Genomic DNA, 18,929 nt, shown 5'->3' with positions numbered 1-18,929 from the left:
GCTGAAACCAATTAGTGGAGAAGAGCTTTCAAGTGGTCTGGCATCCTGTGACTCAAGTAAGTACATTGCTAACTTGAGTCCATGTCCTCCAGCAAATGAAAGTCATAGTGTAGTTTTTAAACTTTCTCTTTTTTATTAACTTTGCTTTATACTAACTGGTGAAAGAGTTGGGGAGAGGTTGGTACTGACTGTGCAGTCTGCATAATTCTGTATGGGGAGTTTTTATAAGAAACCCAACTAAGAACAGGTCACTTCAGAAACAGAACTAACAAATGAGGAGCACCAAAGGAGGACTGCACAAAAGAGAAAAGGAGGCAAAAGACCCAAAGATTAAATTCATTTCATCACACACATCCCATTGGCAAGGCATTGCCCTTGTGGAATGGTAGAAGTCCTCTTTTTAGAAAACTGAGGTTTTTCTGTGCCCTTTTGTTTTTTTGTTACAAAGCCCAGGAAGGATGAACACAGTTTTAAATGGTGGGAATAAGGATTTGTAAAACTGTGTAGATCTGGGGACTCAGAAGTTTGCAGATAGCTTTCAGAGATTGGGAAGTATCTGTGTGATGCTGTTTTAAAAGCAACCAAAATATAAGAATATATAAGTTATCTTCCTTGATACCATGACCAACAGAGATCTTTGTGGGTGCTGCATGTGATTTTGGCAAATATCTGAGGCTCTCAAAGGCACTGAGAAAATCTAAGGAAGCTCTTGACCAGTAACCATGTCCCTGTTTTGAATCAACCTCCTAAACTGATGCCTTAAATATATAGGAGGATCATCAACATTCAAAATCAACTTTCTCATCTCCAGTTCTACAGAACCGATCCCCAAGATGAAAAATCTGGTGTGGTGACTACTTATAAAACTTGGATCTGTGTGGCTATCAGCAAAATATTCTCTCCTAGCCTCTTGTTGCAGAGAACTCCCCAGTAAGTGGCATGGAGAAGGCTGGGTGACCAGAGCTTTTTTCAGTTGTAAGATCAGCTGTAAATGCCTGTTTGTCCCCATCAGTAGCTGTGCAGAGCATCTGGAAGCACAGCTTGCCATCTCACATGAAAAGGAAGGTGCATGTAGGAAGCAGTGGGGAATTTTCCCAGCAGAGTTGCAGTAGTGACAGTTTGATGCACCATGTCAGCTCATTGTTTTAGGGTTTTTGGATGGTGGTGGTTTGGGTAGGGTTTTAATTTAAGCATGATTCTTTGCAGAGTGTGATCATAGGCTGGCTCCATTCCTGCTCACTGTGGGGAATGCTGCTAATAGAAGGTTACTAGGACAACCCTCCTTCTTCTCACAACTACTTAATTTCTGTTATCTCCAAGGCCTGGCAGACCCATACATCCATGCTGAATGAGGCAGCAATTCAGAGAGGTGCTTTGTGACACCCTGGACCATGAAGGAATAGAGAGAACCGATGTCACAGAGCTGATGGGATATTAGTGGGGAGGAGAGGTAGGCAAAAAATATGGGAAAGACAAAAAAAATTTGGAACAAAAGGAGCAAGTTTGCCAATTGTTAGCATGTCTGGAGGGAAAGAGAAGGGAGAATGGAAACCAGACACAAGCAGGTGTAGACAGTGGACAGTTATGGGCCACTGCAGTGCTGGTGGAGAGCCTCCTTTCCCGGGAGCATGCACACCAATGCACCGCTGCTTTGTGCCTTGGCTGTTTCCAAAGAATGAGCTAATAAGAATTAATTTGTAGAACAAAACAAACAAAACTTTGGCTTCTGCTCAGGGGAACTTGAGCAATTGCAGTTACAGATCAGGCTTCAACAAATGCCAAGAGCTGATCCATAAAAGTATAATTATTCTGTTTCATTTGGAACCTTTTGTTCTGGATTGCATTCAAAACTACTGTAAGCCCCTTTGTGAGATTCATTTCCTTTCCAGGCAAGAGAAAAAGAGGCCTTTTCATTTAATAGTTCTACTTTGTTTCAATTAAAGATGAGAAAAAACTCGCATCCTTGCCTTTCTTCCTTAAGATCTCCCCTTCTGCAGAATAGTGGCCAGCAGGTCACAGTTTAGGATAACACATGTAGAGGCACACACATCTCATGTAGAGGCAAAATTGTTACAGTGTAAATTGTAAGGGATATTCTGCTTTTAATACCCCATACTCTTTGTAAATTTCAACTGAAAACTGAATAAAATTTTGTTATTGAAATTGGAAGTGTTTACAAATTTCTTTCAAAGTCCAGGAACACTGAAATTGCCTGCTGAGCTGTTTTTCCTTGGAAGTATGCAATGGGGGAAGGAGTAAATTGAAAATGGTATCTTCTCTGTAAACTTAAAAACTGAGACAGACCATGAGTTCTTTAATTTGACTTGGTAGTGAGGCTGATCAGAGTTCAGAAATGCCTGGCTCCCATTGCAGAAATGTCCTGATGACTACATCTTGAAGGGTCTGAGGAGTTGTGCTGAAGCAGCAAGCAGGGAGTGTGCACAAACACACACATTCTGTGCTGGGCACTTCTCATGGGCACGGGCTGTATCTGCAGGGGGAGCGAGAGGGGCAGTTCGGCTGGGCTGCTGTGCCAAAGGGGCTTCTCTCTGTTCCTCTCTAAAATGGAAACACAGAGAATTAATTAATTCAGTTGACATTCCATGTGGCAGAAAGTACAACACAGTGGTAGTGAAGACCTGAAGAAGCACAAGTGATGAGGCACACCATGCTCCTCAGGAGTGTAGAGGCTCAACCCACGTGCCAGGGTAGGTTATCTGGATTTGGTTTTCCCATGTACCAGAGGGCGTTTGAGGCCACATCTCCTAGGAGAGGCCATAAATGAAGAAGGCATCCTCATTCTCTTTTGTTAACTCTGTCTCGTTTTTTCACATAAAGGAATCAAACCCCGGAGCAGCGGCTTGAATCCCACTGTCCCATGTCACAGCGCGCACCGTAATCAGCAGGGCAGAGCGGAGCGCTTGCTGTCTCTGCCTCTAATTATTCTGAGTATTTTATATGTAATGAGCAGCTGTAGCATGAGATCCTGAGGGTACCCCTGTTCCCAATCCAAAATAGCCACTTGTCCAGTTCAGGCTAGATTCACAGGAAAAATTAGATCCATGTTTTCTCACATCGTGGGTGAAGGGTCTTAGGAGATGGTTTCCTTGCTTTCAATTTCACTCCATTTACTTATAAATAGCAGGCATTTGCAAAATACCATGGAATCAAGGATACAAATTTCTGTGTACATTTCTGCACAACCTTGAAGTTGTGCCAGTCTTTTGTGTCAGGCCAGTGGTATTTTAGCTGGCAGGAATTTTGACTCTCAGGTAAGATTTGGCTACAGTCATGTAGATGGCAGCATGGATATGGGCAGGATTCTCTTAAATGCTGGACACATACTGTTTCTTATTGTAGCTGCTGACTTACTCTGAGCCCTGTCTGTATTACTTAATTCAAACAAACAAATAACAACCAAAGAAATAAATTAAACAAAAGTCAAGTATTCCTGTAAGATGCTGTCTCAAGGCTCAAACTGAAGTGAAAAATTATTTGCCAGGGTTTCTAGCCCCGGTGGTCTTAGATTAACCACAGCATGTCCTAAGTACCCAGAAGATGCAGAGGCCAAGGCGATCCTGGGGATGATTTGCTTTTGCCTTTGACTGCTGTTAACTTCTTTTCTGTTTACAAGGATTCTGGTGACTGGATGTTGTCAGCAGGATTTTTTTTCGGTTGCATAAGGATTGAGAAAACAGTGTCTGTCTGACTCTTCCACAGTGAATGGCTTTCAAGTTAAGCCATGGCTGCAGTTATTGTGCTCTAGCTGTGACACTATAAATAAAGTTATTAACAGCAATATGTAAATGGGTTTCTATTTCTGTTCTCTGTATTGTTTGCAAAATCTAGGGCAGTTATTCAGTAAGAATCATCTGCTATTTAGCACTGAGCCTACCAGCATTTGATGTTGTGTGGGCTGCTGCGCTTTTCCCCCGCCTTTCTTTCTTTCTTTGCAGTGGCTATTAGAACCCAGCACTTTTGCAAGTTTGTTTATTGTGGTATATAAGAAATAGAGTAGCTGTGCTAAGCATTTTCAGGCTTTCGGAGAGTGGCTTGGTGCATAAGAATAGGGAATCGTCTCCTGGTATCTGAACTATAAGAGCATTAAACCCAGCCATACAAACACCAAGTATCACAGCTGCCATTTGCAGATTCCAGATTGTTTAAAGATCTTTACTGTTTGTGTTCTGTTTGCATGCTCCGTTTCCTCCCACTGCCCTCTCCACTGCTCCAGATCTGCCCGACAGCCCCAGGCCCTGTTCATGCTGGAAACTTGTACCACATCAATTCCTGCAGTTACAGCACAGACCCCCAGGGAGAACACGGACGTGTTTTTTTAGAAACCCTTTACTACAGTCATGGCTACTCCTGTCTGGAAGAGCAAATTATTCGAATCCAAGGCATCTATTAGAAACCTGAATGTATCTGTGCTAGGGACAGGATCTGTGTGGCTGTTAACATGGATACTCTAAAAGACATTTCACTTGAGGCAGTTTGTTCAAACTTCTTCCTTCTCTGCAAGTGAATTCGGCTCTGGATTCCCCAGATCCCCACCAGGGAAAGTCCCAACCTGTTTGTCCTGTGACTCGTTAGCCACAATTTTATTGCCAGCTGTGCTAGCCTTCAGATGGGCATGTGTCCTCCCCAGCACTTAAATTCCATTTCATGCAGCTTTGTGAAAACCAAAATTACTGCTACTGTGGTGGCATAGAAAGTAAACAGAAATTAGATAGACTGGTTTTGCATAAGGTGTAGAAAGACCTGAAACAGCAACTTTCCTCTTATTTTTATGCTATGAGACACATTACCATATTACATGTTTTAAGTGGTCTCCAAGGTGGCTTTCTATGCTATAGAAAAGATCTGGTCAGACTCTGTTGATTTTATTGATATTAGTTCACTGGTAAACTAATAGCTGTTTGCAGGAACTACATTTGGAGATAATATTTTGTGAGTATTGAGAGTAGCAAGCAAATAGCTTAGTGAAATATCTTAATGCATTAACAGAGAAATTAAATTTTCCAATGGAAAATGCAAGAGAAAAGCCATTTCTTTATATGCAGATCTATTATTCTGGTGGTGGCAATTACAGTAATTCCCTTGAAATCAAGTTAAAATTATATGTCTGCTTCATTATGAGAAGAAACCACTGATTGCAAAAATCAGGGGAGATTTAGGGGAAAGTTAGAGAGACTTACATATGCAGTGAGCAGACCTGACATCACCATGGCTCCCACTCCATCATGTCAGGAGTAGGGTTTGTGTGGATGTTTCCTGGACTTAGGAGGCCAGGATTCACATTCCTACTTTGTCAGGGTTTTCCCATGACACTTTGAGCATCTTTATGGATTTTATCCATATACCATACTTCTGTCTCTAGAAGATAGTGTGGTGTTGCTTTTCTAGCACCAATGACATTTTAACAGTTGCTTAATGTCACTGCTTACTACCTATGAAATCATGGAAATATGCCAAATATTTGGAATATGTGATATGTTAGAGGCTGAAGAGATGCATGGAATTTCATGTTCCCTGTTCAAGGACCATCTTTGCATAGAAAACCTTACGCAGTGAGTTCACCTGAACTGCCTTCTGAGGAGGAGTGGGTTTACTGCTGGTACTGGTTGTACAGAATTTCATTCTATTTACCTTGTTTCTCCATGGAAGATGGAGTTTTCTGTGTCACCAAAGGGAACCAAAGATAGCTATCAACCCAAGTGCTACTGGTCAATTAAGATGTGATGGTAGGTCACATCTTAAAAAGGAAAAACACCCCTTAATGTTAAATTATAGTCCTTGTAAAGTTGGGAGACTTTACTTGTGAGTTGAGGGTATCTATTCATTACTGCTTCTTATCAGATAAGGAAAATTAATGTAGTGTACAACAACCAGATAATGAGTTCAATTTCCTGCAGGATTTTTTCATTTGACTCTGATATTGCAACTAATCTCCCTTATCATTGAAAACATGATGTGGTCTATTATTAAATTTATTATTGGGTTTGTTTATTAATCAAATAATATTGATCCCTCAGTTAATGAGCTGCACCATTTTCTTTGGACAGTCATTTCAACTTTGAAAATAACTGACAAAGAATTGTCTTAATTTTACAGTTCCTCTCCACTGATGTTCATTGGTGTTTCTCAGAAAAGTGACCATTTTAAAGTGTGCACAGTTAAGTGTGTCTAAATGCTCTGGGGCCATTTCTCTTTACTGTTTCATCAGTGTAATTTTAAAAACACAACAGCTCAACTACCTTTAAAAGCATAGAAGTGAGGGGGCAGCGAGTCCACTCATACTGACTGTTCCAAAAAGGGCAGGAAGACTGATGTTCATGTTCTTCAGCACTCAGTTTTCCCACCAAATGGCCACTTTGTATTATTGATCTAACAAGCTACCAGTGGCAATTGTGTACACAGATCATCACCTCACTTGTCCATTCTCAGCTGGTCCACTGGGAGTCTGCGTATTTTGCTACCCTACCCACTTTGGGAATGGCACAATTGCTCCTTAATGTTTTAAATTATGACACTTATATACTAATGTAGTGTTTTCATTATGTAGTGACTTTCCAGAAGGAAAACCCTGACTGGCTGAAATGACAAAGTAAATAAATCCCAAAAGGACAGGACAGTGGGAAAGGCAGTGGAAAGAGCGAAGAAGCAAGGGTAGATTGAAGTGACGGCTGCATGCAGAATTACTGCAGCTTTTTGGTTAGGGAATACAAAAGCATCATTGTTTGCCTGAATATCCATGATACCAGAGAAGAACAGACTGAAGGCAGTTTTCACAGCTATGAAGAGCTCATTCTTTCTTCATCAAATACAAAGACCTGAGCAATATATAACAGAAAGCATCACAAACCTGATTAGAGGCAATTTCATGTCTATGCCATGTGCCAGAGCTAGAATGTACATGTGGAACTGTTAACTGTGACAAAATTTATTCTCTCTTGCCTTCCCTGACAACCGATTGATTGCTGGCACACAGCCTCTTTGCAACAGGTTGTCTTTTGCTTTAATGCCTAAATTTTTAGTTGTTTCTTTGTCCTACCATGCTGCTTCTATAGCTTCAGTCAATTTTTCAAGGCATTGTCTCAAAGAGAAGGCAGGAAGGAATAGTAGGAATAGTGCCTTCCTGCCCTGAATAGAACTACAACTGTGTTGGTCTGGTTTTTTCAGAATTCTCTTAGCTCTGTTGTCCTATTTATTGGTTTACAGCAGGATTTTGATATCAGAGATCGCTCTAATTCCAGCAAACAGACTGCAGGAATGCTCACAGGGAAAAGTACACCTGAAGTTTGAAAACCAGAATATGGCTTCTCCTTTCTCTTGTGGAACAAAAATGAATCTGAGATTTATTTTGGTGTGAGCTGGATTCAGGTCCAGTTTGGACAGACCTGCCAGCTCTTTTGTACTGGTCAGGCAGACCTGGGTGGGTTTGGGCTTGCTCAGAGTCACAGCAAAGGCACAAGGTCGGGGTCAGCACTACGCATGGTTCCTTCCTGCAAAAGGCACTATCCTTCAGCTTTGCTCTCTTCAGCTTCCTTGGAGATGGAATGGATTTGGCATCTTTAGCATTTACATGGCTTTTTCCCCTGACCAGAACAACTGGAAAAAAATTGGCATTCCCATCAGTCCCTTCTTAGATACATGAAAGACATCTAAATTTCTTCCTTCTTACTAACACAAAGTCTTATTTAGGATGGTTGGATTTCTTTTTCAGGTTTGACAGACAGCAGCATCTAATTCGGCTGGCAATGATGGAGGAATAAAATTCCTTACACTCATCTCAAAGCCATCTATAATATGTCACATCTATAGTTTGTCTGGTAGCCACTGCATATCTATTTTTATTTGGTTTTGCCTTCCACAAGTAGTTTTTCTTCCCAAAAGCCTATTTATGACTCCTGTTTCCATTGAAAAATCAATATGGTTAAATATAGTCTGCTGAAATAGGAAGATCTTGTAATTCCAAATGTTTAGAAGGAGAGGATAGCAAGTTTTTCATGTTTAAAGAAAAAAAAAGAAGAGTACTGGTGTTGCCTAGCTATAGCTAAGTTCCAGTAACTGGGGATGCTACTCATGCTTGTAAACTGTAGACCTAGGGAGGTCATGGAAAAACTTTTCTTTGAATGACTGGTGCATTTTTCCCCTTCTGGTTAGTGATTTCAGGATCTAAATTTCTTCTCATTTCCTGTGCTGGCAGTGAGGGACAGACCACAGGCACTGAGGTGAGGAGCACTGACCATGACGGACAGTATGGTGCCGTTTTTCTCAGCAGCTCCTGAGCAGCAGCAGGGCCAGATCCTTTCCATGGGGCATTCCCAGCACTGCTAATGCAGACAGAGCTGCAGCCACAAATGTGCAGTGTTTGTTGCTGGAATGTGCATCTCCCAGATGAGCCCCTTGGGCAGTTCTGACCTCCAGTAACACTCACCTGAGAGCAAACACGAGAAAATCAAGTCAAGGCAGGGCTCTGCAGTTTGTGTCTTTGCAATGAGCCTGGCTGTCATCATGCAGTGGCTGTCTGGAAGTTTGCACGTTGCCACCAGTGTCTCCCAGAGCCATCTGGTCTCCTGCTCCTTTGTTGGTTTTTGCTGTCACCAGATTCACTTATTATGGCCTTGCAGAGTGAACTTTTCAAATATGGCATGTGGGTTTGGTTTACATTTTAGGGAGCTTTGGAAGAGGGACGGGAGGGAGGCTTTCTGCCTTTTATTTTAAAGAAAAAAGGCTCACAGTTTTCCAGAGTTTTGGTTTTGTAAGGTTTTTGTGTGTATTTCCTCCTATATTGCGTTTTTCTCTGTCTTGCCAGTACTCCTTTGCTTATCACAACATTTGTGTACATATGTGCCTTCTCACCCTCTTGAGCAAGTGGGAGCCAGCATGACTGATCTCAAGATGGAACACTGTCGTGGTGCAGGATGAGTCTTGCTTCCCAAGGGGGAGCTGTGCCAGCTGATGTGTCACAGCAGTGCTAGGGCTCACTTGAAACAGCAGGTGATTTCCAATACCAAATGGATTTCTCTGAAATGACCATATAAGTTTAGGATAGAGTGTGTATCTTTTTAATGTTGTGTTTGCTTTTTTCCCATGACTGTAGGAAAAGGAAAAATTTTAACCTCTGCTCTGTCTGATGTCCTGCTGTTCTGGAGAACATTTTTTGCATCGTTAAGGCTGTGTCTTTAGCCTGTCACATAGACATCCCTAGAGAGCAAGGCTGACATGCTGTTGAGACCTGAGATAGTCTAGAAGTAGCTTGCTGGACTGGTCACTGGGCTGTCACCCAGCACAATGATCTGTGTGGGCCACTTCACCCTCCCTAGGTGGGCTTTGCTGCCCTTGCTCACATTTGTGCTGCTTTTCCCAGACATGCTGCCGCCTGACCATGGTCACTGCTGTGAACTTGTCCTCAGCTTGTTTTGGTTTGTCCTTCTGTTGTTGCTGCTATCAAATTCAGCAGGGAAAGTGCATGATGAGATGTTCTCAGTGCTTCTGGAAGCTGGAGTCCTATTTTGTGCACAGGCTGAGTAGAAGAGAGAGCACACAGAGGACCTCTGTGCCATCCCATCCCCAAGTAGCTATAACTAAGAAGGAGAGATTGGATGTATCTTGATGTCTTGTCTATTCTAGAAACTTCTAGATTAACTTAATACTATGTTTATGCCACTGAAGCTGGAAAATAATTCTGTGCTTACATTGCTGGAGGGGAGCTGGCTATTAAACAGATGTTCAAGTGCAAAAATCAACTCATTTGCCAAAATGCTGAAGATATGCTCCCACCTTGGAGATACCCAAAAGACATCTGAGCACGGTCTTGGGTAACCAAGGGCCAACTTAGGTGGCCCTGCTTGGGCAGAGGGTTAGACAAGATGACCTCCGGAGGTCCCTTCCAACTTTAACATTACTGTGGTTCTCTGAAAGCCTACTTTGGTGTTAAGAGCTTAACCCAGCCTTTCAAGTGAGAGTTTTGTCAACTTTATCCCAGTCCGTCCTTCTTCTTTCTTCTTCCTTGTTCACAGTATGACTTAATGACACTCAACACCAATTGCAGTGGATGGTGTTGTAGCAGCCTGAGACACTGTCCTCACCCATTAGCCTAGTGAGTTCCCCAGCAAGGGCAGACTGTGTCTATAGCCAGCGGCATCCTTGTTGCATCTTTGCTCATGAATGCTTGTTTCTAGTGAACAGTGATTATTTCATTATGACATATTAACTCTTTCTTCTCTTGTAGGTAGTGCTCATTGTGGTAAAATACCATGGCTTTGGTTCATATCCAGTCAGAAGCACTTTGCAGCTATTATAAGCCATTAAAGCTCACCGAGTCTGGGGTTTTGTTCTGTTTCCCATGCAGTGCCTGTGGTGTTTGGTTTCCAGCAACACATGGTGTTTATATTCATGACTGGCATTACCGTTGTGATGGTGATAGGGTTTGTGTTTCTTGCCTTGCTTGATTTATGTTGTGGCTGGCGTGCATGGTGCGCACGTCTTGAAATAGAACACGACTGGTTTTTTTTGTTTTTACATTAGAAGCACTGATGATTTAATTTAGCATTTTGAATAATCCTGCATTTGCAGGGAAACCTGTGTCATGTCCCTCCTTTGATAACTGTATTAGCTTCAGACACTTAAGTCTGCACTTCAAAATCATTCTCTGTAGATGTGTGTGGTTTTTAAATGTCTCATGTGGTTTCCTGCTTCCCACCTTGTCCTTAGCTCTTCTTATTCCTTATGTTCTTCTTTGCTTTCTGCCAAATCTCTCAAATCTTTCCCCCGCACACTTGCAAAGAAAGTTCTCTTTTGCCATCCCAAAGACCCTGTGATGCTTCTGCCTCAGGGTACATCAGTAGTGCAAGGATCACCTGACTTACAGCAGGTAGTTTTAAAGGACCTGCAGTGGTCAGACTCCATGTGCAGTGGGATGGACCTGAGCTGGTCTCTGGGATGTTGCACTCAGGCTTCTGCTGATTCCAGAGCTGCTTGTCCAGGTGTATCTTAACTGTTGTGTGAGTGCTTTACAGACCAAAAAATGGGAAAGCTGAGCTCAGCAGGTTGGGGGTGTTCTCTTCTTGTCTCTGCCTCCTAGCTGTGCCTCCCTCCATTTCAGCTCAGTCTGCCTTTGCAGCTTTCTGAAGCGCTGTGCAGAAAGCAGCCAGACATCCCATTCATGGAGGCCTTACAGTCCACTGTGTCCTGGTGGTTTTGGGAAGAGCCAAACTCAGGCAGAGGCTGGCATTCCCATGGCAGCAGCAGCTGGAGCTGTGAGCCCAGCCTGCCCTGTGCTGCCCTTCAGAAATGGTGGAATCAGCAGGAGCCAGCAGCTATGGGGTGTTCTAGTCCATGTACCCACCTTTTCTGTTCCCCTGCCTGGTGCTTGGGTGAGAGCAGGCAGGTATCAGGCTGGTCCCTAAGCAGAGGGGAGGCTGGCAGGATCTGCCATCAGGCTCTTTGTCATCTTTTTTTCCTGTCAGTATCATGAGCCACATAGGGCAACAGGCATAAAACTGAACTTGCCTTGTACAGCTATGAAATCTTGAGCCAGTCCTTGCTGGAAATAGGAACTGAAATAGGAGCTTAGGAAAGTATTCACCTCTACCCCAAAACACAGTTTGTGGTACTTTTCAACCAAAATAAAACAGAAAGAATTTTAAAAGACGTATAAAATTAATGATAACTCCTCTTTTCTTCTCTGTCTTTCCCAGAAATAAACCATTTTCTGTATTTTTTGAGGTCATACCCTGGTTACTGCTGGACAAAACCCAATCAGATGGTACATCTGAAGACAGTGATGGAATGGAAAATATATCAAGAGCTCTGAAGCCATTACAACATTTAAATTACATGCTAAACTGGTTTTTCCACAAAGCAGCAGCTTCCCAGATGAAGGGACTGGGACTCAGGGCTTATAATAGTTGCTGATGCCCAGACTGCAGATTGTGTGGTCACTCCCTTCTAATCAGCTTCAGCTAATAGTACTGCTAAACCACTGCCTTACTTATCTCACGATATTTTATAGCTATAATGATTATTTCATTTGACCTTTTGTTGGTCACTGTCATTTACTGCACATTTTGGCCCAAGGGAGGCCCATTACAGGCATTGTCCTCCCACCAGCAAGGAAATGGCATTACCTCTGAAGACTGATGAACAGTTGGCTTGAGTTGGGCTCTTCATCACAATCCCCAACACCATGGTCCTTTAATAAAATCTCTTCATTGCTAAGGGTAGTCTGATATGTAAGACTGAAGTGTGGAGCGAGGAGCTAAGGGGAGTGGGAAGCTGTGTGTTTAATCTCTAAGGCTGCTAGTCTGGGTAAGATGCACTGGAAGGGTCTGGAGGTGCTTCAGTCATCTCTGCATGTGGGTTGTGTGTATAAGGACATAGATATAACAGGCTTTGTTTTCAAATAACAGCTCTGACTAAACACAGAATGAGGATCATGTGCTGTTCCCTGATGGCTACTGTAAGAGAAACCATTTTCCTACTCACTTCTGGATTGTTGGCTGTTTTACAGGGAGCAGGCTGACTTTATGCATTACAAGGGCTAATAACAATAGGAATAGAAGTTCCTGGGTCCCTGTTCCTCCCTTGCAGGACTGGGACTGAGAAACATGGCTGGTGTCTCTGCTGCTGGAGCTGCAGTGCTAGCAGGGATGTGTGGAGGGGACAGATTAGGCAGAGGAGAAAAATGGGATTTAGAGGCTTTCAGAGTTCTTTGCTGAGAGCAGAGGACTGAGGCTTCAGGCCTGGTTCAGGTTCACAAGGACTGTTTGCTGTGACTCGTGTCCTGTTCTTTCTCCAGTCGCCTGACACGAATGTGTCTCTGTCCTCTCAGTCCTCAGTTCCCAGACACCTGTCCTCTGCCATCTCACATGCAGTCCTTTCCATATCCTGATGAGGTTTTCCATTCCCTGCAGCCTGTGTGCCCCAGAGAGTGTCTTCTGATAGCTCAGTGGTGTAGCTGTTTGGTGGCAGAGCAGGTCACACAGCTGCAATGCACTCAGGTGCTTGGCCAGCTGACACAAATCTGTGTGTAGAGCAGCTCCATAGGTCTCTGCTGATTGCTTCATTTGCGTGGTAGAAAATATTGCCACAATTTGACTTCTAGAAATGTCTGATCCGTTTATCTAGCATGGTAGTAATGGGGAATGGAGGGAGCAACCTCAGTTATTTGTCCATGTTTATTAGGCATGAGCAGAAGGCTCAGGGCCTCCCTGTGTAGTATTTTCAGATACACCCATTGACACCTGAATGTCAGAGCAGCAGCTGATCTTTATTTCTCCTGTTCTAACACAAGGCTGTTGCAACATGCACACAAGCAAAGAGTGTGAACATGTTCAAAAGTGAGTAGTTTGCAATTTGCCCCAAGTTGGAAGAGGAACGTGCTAGCAACAAGACACATTTTGTTACTGCCGCAAGAACTGGAGACATTTCCCATTTGTACATTACATATTAGCACATACTTAAGTTGCTTATGAGCAATACAGACTTGTCTAAGCTTTCATTTGATTTCAAGTGTGTTTCTTCAGAAGGTTTACTTTTATTTGTAAATATGTGGAATCTTGATTTATTTTTGTGTGTTTTCTCAAGTGTTTAAAAATGGCAAAGTATATTTTGATTCAGACATCCCTGCATTCCTGTCTTGTTTTTTTCTTGTACATTTTAGCATCAGTCTGACTAACAAAGAAGTATTTAATACAATATGTTTGGTTGGTTGGTGATTTATTTGAGTTGAAATGTAGAAGGAAAATATGAAAAGCATGCCAGAATTGAAATGTGTTTCAGGCTTTTTGCAAAAATTGCTTGTGAAAATATTTTTGTTGGTTTTGCTTTCTGACTGAAGACATTGCAGGGAATTCCAACTGAAAACATACCTCTGCAATTTGCCTAAAGCCTGTTGGAGTTTTATTTTACAAAGAAGAAACAATTCCAAAGTGGTTGTTATTTAGACTTTTAATTTCTTTTCCAAGTACAGCTTGATGGCAATAATCAACTTCAAAGACCAAATCAACCACTGGATAAATGTTCAAATATACAAGTAGAGCTTATGAATTTTCTATTTATATGAATGTGCATGTATGTATACATTTTATCTTAGATCTAGATAGATGCAGTCTGCTGCTTGTTTTACTGAATAGTTTTAAATTTGCCATAATGGATGGGTTTGATTGCAAGTCAGTATTTTCCATGTTGTAATTATCAATGAGACAGAATCTTCGTGCAGTTAAAAAGAAACTCACAACCCACTGTTGTCCTTGCAGTACAACATTAATATTGATTCACTGAAATCAAAGGCTCATTAATAATACTTGTGATTCAAATAATTGTGCTTTCAAACCAGTCTGGGCTGCTTTCACAGGGCTTTCCCAGTCCCTCCTGGGCGGATGGGTGATGTGATATCCTTGTGCCATGGTTGGCCTCAGTTGGCAAGTTGCAATTGTCATTTGGCAGCACATGGTCATTTTGTGCTTGCAGCCTTACTGAGAGGAGCTCCTGGGCACTGCAGGTGTGATAGGGGCTGCATCATAAGGTGCCATTAGGGTTGCTCATCTCCTTGTTGCTATAGGGCTGGGACACCCCTACATGCCTCCCCATCCCAGACTTCTACCTTGGAATTTACACTTACACAAACATCAGCAACAAATTTTGTAACCTTTTTTTTTCTTTTCTCTTTTCCCAAGCATCCTCTTTGCAGACATAGAGGGTTTCACAAGTCTGGCCTCCCAGTGCACTGCTCAGGAGCTGGTCATGACACTGAACGAGCTCTTTGCCAGATTCGATAAGCTTGCAGCTGTAAGTGTTCTATTATAATTTTGTTTCCTCTTGTTTTTATTCTTCTGTTGCAAAAATGACATACTGTGCTGGTTCACTGGATTTCTTAAATATTCACTGCCCTAAAAGGCAAGCTATTGCAAGCATGAATATAATCTGAATACTTCTTTCTCCTTTATTTTTTTTTTTTTTTAGGAGAACCACTGTTTAAGGATCAAGATCCTGGGTGATTGCTATTACTGTGTGTCTGGGTTGCCAGAAGCAAGAGCTGACCATGCACACTGCTGTGTTGAAATGGGAATGGATATGATAGAGGCCATCTCGTAAGTACCATATTCCCCATAGAAGCTCAGAACAAATGCAAGTAGATTTTCTTTTCTGTTAGGTCTTTTTACATTAGGAGCAAGGTAACCAAACCAAAGAACTCTGGCCAGCAAACAGGGAAACCAGCTGGAACAAGAAAACAAAATGCTGTAAAGGTTTGATGTCAGCAAAACAGACACTTGTGTCTATGCAGCCATGTGGATATCAGAGCTCAGTCTCTTGATGAGAAAGGCAAAGGTTACTATAATTACAGGAAGTCTTGTTCCCAAAGGAGGATTCCAGTGAGTTACAGAATTGTGAATTCAGAGGATTAATAATAACTTTATTAAATTTCAGTCGCTATTCATTTATATCTTTTTAAATCAGTTTTTTACTCACCTTAAAATTGCTCTGCTAAGGTCTGTCTTGTCTAGTTCAACAAATCCATCTCTATGTGTCCCTATGCCAAATGGGTCAGATTCAAGGCTTTCTCACTTTAGTTAATTACTGAAATAAAGCACGAAGTTGGTCTGGCACAGAGTGGGACAGATTCATGGTCTTCTTCTTTATTTCTATTTGCTTCCTCATCTTTATTTTTCTCTTTTAAAACCTCTGGTGATGCTTTGCCTGCTCCTGAGGTCAGACTAGAAATGATGTTAGTCCAGACCATTCCTGTCTTTAGAGAGTAACAAATAGGAGACCTGTATCTAGTTTTTATTTCTTGGAGGATTACAGACAGTGTTGAATATTGTTTGCATTGTACATGTGCTTTCACAGGCCAATTATTTCAGAATTCAGGGAAGGAAGATTTATTTGGTCATCTTGAGTGTATGCAAGCTTAGGCACAAAGTTCAGTTTTGGATAGTAACTGAGCTGACCTTGATATCTACAACATCCCTGATGCACAGACTCTCCTGCTCTTTCCCTTCTCTTCTGTTTTTTATTTTCTGAAAGGATCTTCTGAAGTATTAGTGGCACCAACAGAAAAGGAGATCATCTCTAGGCAATTCTCCTCTTATTCCATACAGTAAATTGATGGAGTTTCCACTTCAGCTTGATAAAATCTAAAGCTACCTATTTACTGAGCTTGGTACAGTACCTCCTTAACCATTTGAATTTCTGCAAGGACATCAGTACACCCCCAGAGTTTTCAGCCTCATTTTCATAGCACAAATACATCAGGTGAAAAGCAGTGTTTTCACCCAAGAGGCTCCATTCAAAGCACAGTATGCAACAGCATTCCCTTGCTTTGTATACAGTGTACACTGCCCAGACTTCCTACCTTTCCTCTTCTGGTTTTAAACTCCATTGCTTTGCACCAGTTTCCTTTTGGGGTTTGTATGCAATGTGCAAAATAAAAGGAGTTGCAAGTAACTAGTTTCCAGTAGCCCTTGAAAGAATGCTGTTTCTTCCAGGTGAAATACAGTTAAGTAGCAGGTGACAAAGGGTCTTGCCAAACACAAGAAGCAGCAATCCTTAGCCACCAGCCCTACCAACAGAACACTGCATCCATTGCCCAGTAGTGGGCCTGATGAAATCCAGAGATCTTCACGTGTTGCTGTGTAATCCCCCACAAGGCTGGATAACACCAGGATGTCTAGACTTCATTGATTAGCTGCAACCCACCTTACTTGGAATAAACACAGAGCTGAAGTGCACTCAGTGTTTGTTTACAAATAGCTCTTCAACAGCCTTTAAAACTTGTTTCCCACTCAATGTATAATGAATGCATTTAACAATCTTATCTCTTAATAAGTCTGGAAGGTGACTCTGTTCTCACTACCCCTGCTCTCCCTCTTCCCCCCTCCTCCCCTAAGGATCAAGATAAGAGGTTTCACAATTAAGGTAACCAATAGATACGGAACATTTGATTGCAGGTAACAAATAACTACTGCACATTTGATTGCAGGCTTCACCAACACTGGGCCCTGCCCGTAGGCTGATTTCATCTGTGTCTAATAACAGCAGAGAGTGTTACCCCAAATAGAAAAGATTTCAAGAAAATTGTATTCACTGTACTGCTGGTATAAATGAGTTGGAAAAAAAAAAGAAAAGGAAGGTAACAAAGGCTATTTCATTTGTCTATAAAGAAGAACCAAACTTACTTGTTTGCTGCAAAGTCTGGACAAAGACACCTTCTCATCAATGACTCTACTGAGAAAATTTCCCTGGTCTCATGTCAGTAACATGGCTTGGCAGGGGGTGCAGGAGGGGCTGTAGCACCCACTGGAGGGAGGAACTGCAGCTGTGTTGTTCCTGTGAGGTTTATGGGTGCTACATTTTTATTACCCCAGTTCCTGTTCCTTTCCTGAGTGTTGTGGTTGGAGTTCTTTCAGTTCATAACACCTTTACCCATATCAGCTTCCTTTACCTGCTAGAGAATCTCTGTTGCTTGTTAATAAAAATAATGAATGTCACTTCAGTGAGTAGGTACTGAAACATAAGATATGGATCATAAAGAGAAAGGAACTCGAGGAAGATAGAAGCTGTTTCAACAAGAAGTCATCTTGGCCACTGTTTTTTAAGGGACATATTGCACTGTTAAGAGTGAACCGGAGTCCAGAATTGGTCTATCTTTAATCATGCAATTTCATTAATAACGAAAGCATAAATATTAGAACTGTGTTGATGTTAGGGAGTTGGGGGGACTTACCTATCCAGATGATGTTATCTAGAAAGGACTGGATGAACTTGAAAACTGAAGAGATTGAAATCTGGTATAAAGGTATAAATCTGGTATAAAGAAGGTATAAAGTACCTTCTTGCTGCAAGGAACTTACTTCTCAAAGGAAGGGACAGTGGTACATGATAGGTGAATTTGCCTGTGAAACATGCACATTCTGAGAATGATGTGATTGGCAATAACGAGAAGCAGAGTTGTTCTGAAGGCCTCATCAAGACTCTCTCCTACCCACACTCCTAAATATATTTTTCATGTGAACAGCTATTGAAGTTAACTTTTGCCCCAAAAGGGCAAAACCCACAAGTATTCCAGCAGTCTTTTTGTGAGTAAGCAGAGCATCCAAAACCTCATTACAATCAGAACTTGAGTATTTGTAGCTGTCTGTTTGCTGACTGCAACAGATGTGGTTCTCTGGTTTTGCTACTGTAAGGCCTGTTAAAGCTTTCCAGCTTCAGTGGGGTATTTCACACACATATCATATTTCATCTGTGGAAGAGTTGATGCTTGGTGCCATACAGACAAATTAAGATCTCTGAAATAATTTCCTTTTTCTCTTTGCAACATGCTATTACTCTTAATGAGGCCGAGTGCTGGCAGGTTATGTCCAGCTTTGGTATGGAAATCAGAGACCAGCACTTTAATCCTTTTACTGCCCAGAGATAATTTTTTTTATGAGTTCTCAACTTGGTCCTGAGTTCAGTGTACATGGATTTACTCCAAGAGCTCCCTGTTCCAATTAGTGCTGTTCTTGGCCAGCCTGGCCATCCAAGAGCAGTACAGCTTGTCCAGTTTTGTCCTGTTGTCCTGTTGATGTTGATGAGTAGCCCCATGTGCATATGTGAATAATTTATGGATCATTATGGATTTTTGTGTTCTGGATGCCAGTATGTGCTGCTGACTGCAACCATTCAGTTGTAAGTAATGCCCCTTCTCCCCCACATCTCTTTTCAGACTGGTCCGTGAGGTTACAGGCGTGAATGTCAACATGAGGGTCGGAATCCACAGTGGGAGAGTTCACTGCGGGGTCTTGGGCCTCAGGAAGTGGCAGTTTGATGTGTGGTCCAACGATGTTACATTAGCCAACCACATGGAAGCAGGGGGCAAAGCTGGGTAAGTTGTTTCATCAAAGCTGTTGTGTATATCCATGAAACTCACATATTAAATGTGT

General features: G+C 42.1%; 1 protein-coding gene across 1 annotated transcript in view; it reads left to right on the top strand.

Annotated features, from left to right (window-relative positions):
* The window catches only part of ADCY5 (adenylate cyclase 5), a 205,305-nt gene that overhangs the window by 133,164 nt on the left and 53,212 nt on the right, over positions 1-18,929 (top strand). Inside the window, exons 4-6 of the mRNA XM_069021086.1 lie at positions 14,685-14,796; positions 14,971-15,098; positions 18,713-18,871. Coding sequence (XP_068877187.1) covers positions 14,685-14,796; positions 14,971-15,098; positions 18,713-18,871 — 399 coding nt within the window. The remainder of the gene's footprint in view (positions 1-14,684; positions 14,797-14,970; positions 15,099-18,712; positions 18,872-18,929) is intronic.

This window comes from Aphelocoma coerulescens, chromosome 7, assembly GCF_041296385.1.
Source record: "Aphelocoma coerulescens isolate FSJ_1873_10779 chromosome 7, UR_Acoe_1.0, whole genome shotgun sequence".
NCBI lineage: Eukaryota > Metazoa > Chordata > Aves > Passeriformes > Corvidae > Aphelocoma > Aphelocoma coerulescens.
The sequence above is the reverse complement of the archived record's forward strand: the minus strand, read 5'-3'. Positions and strand labels throughout refer to the sequence as shown.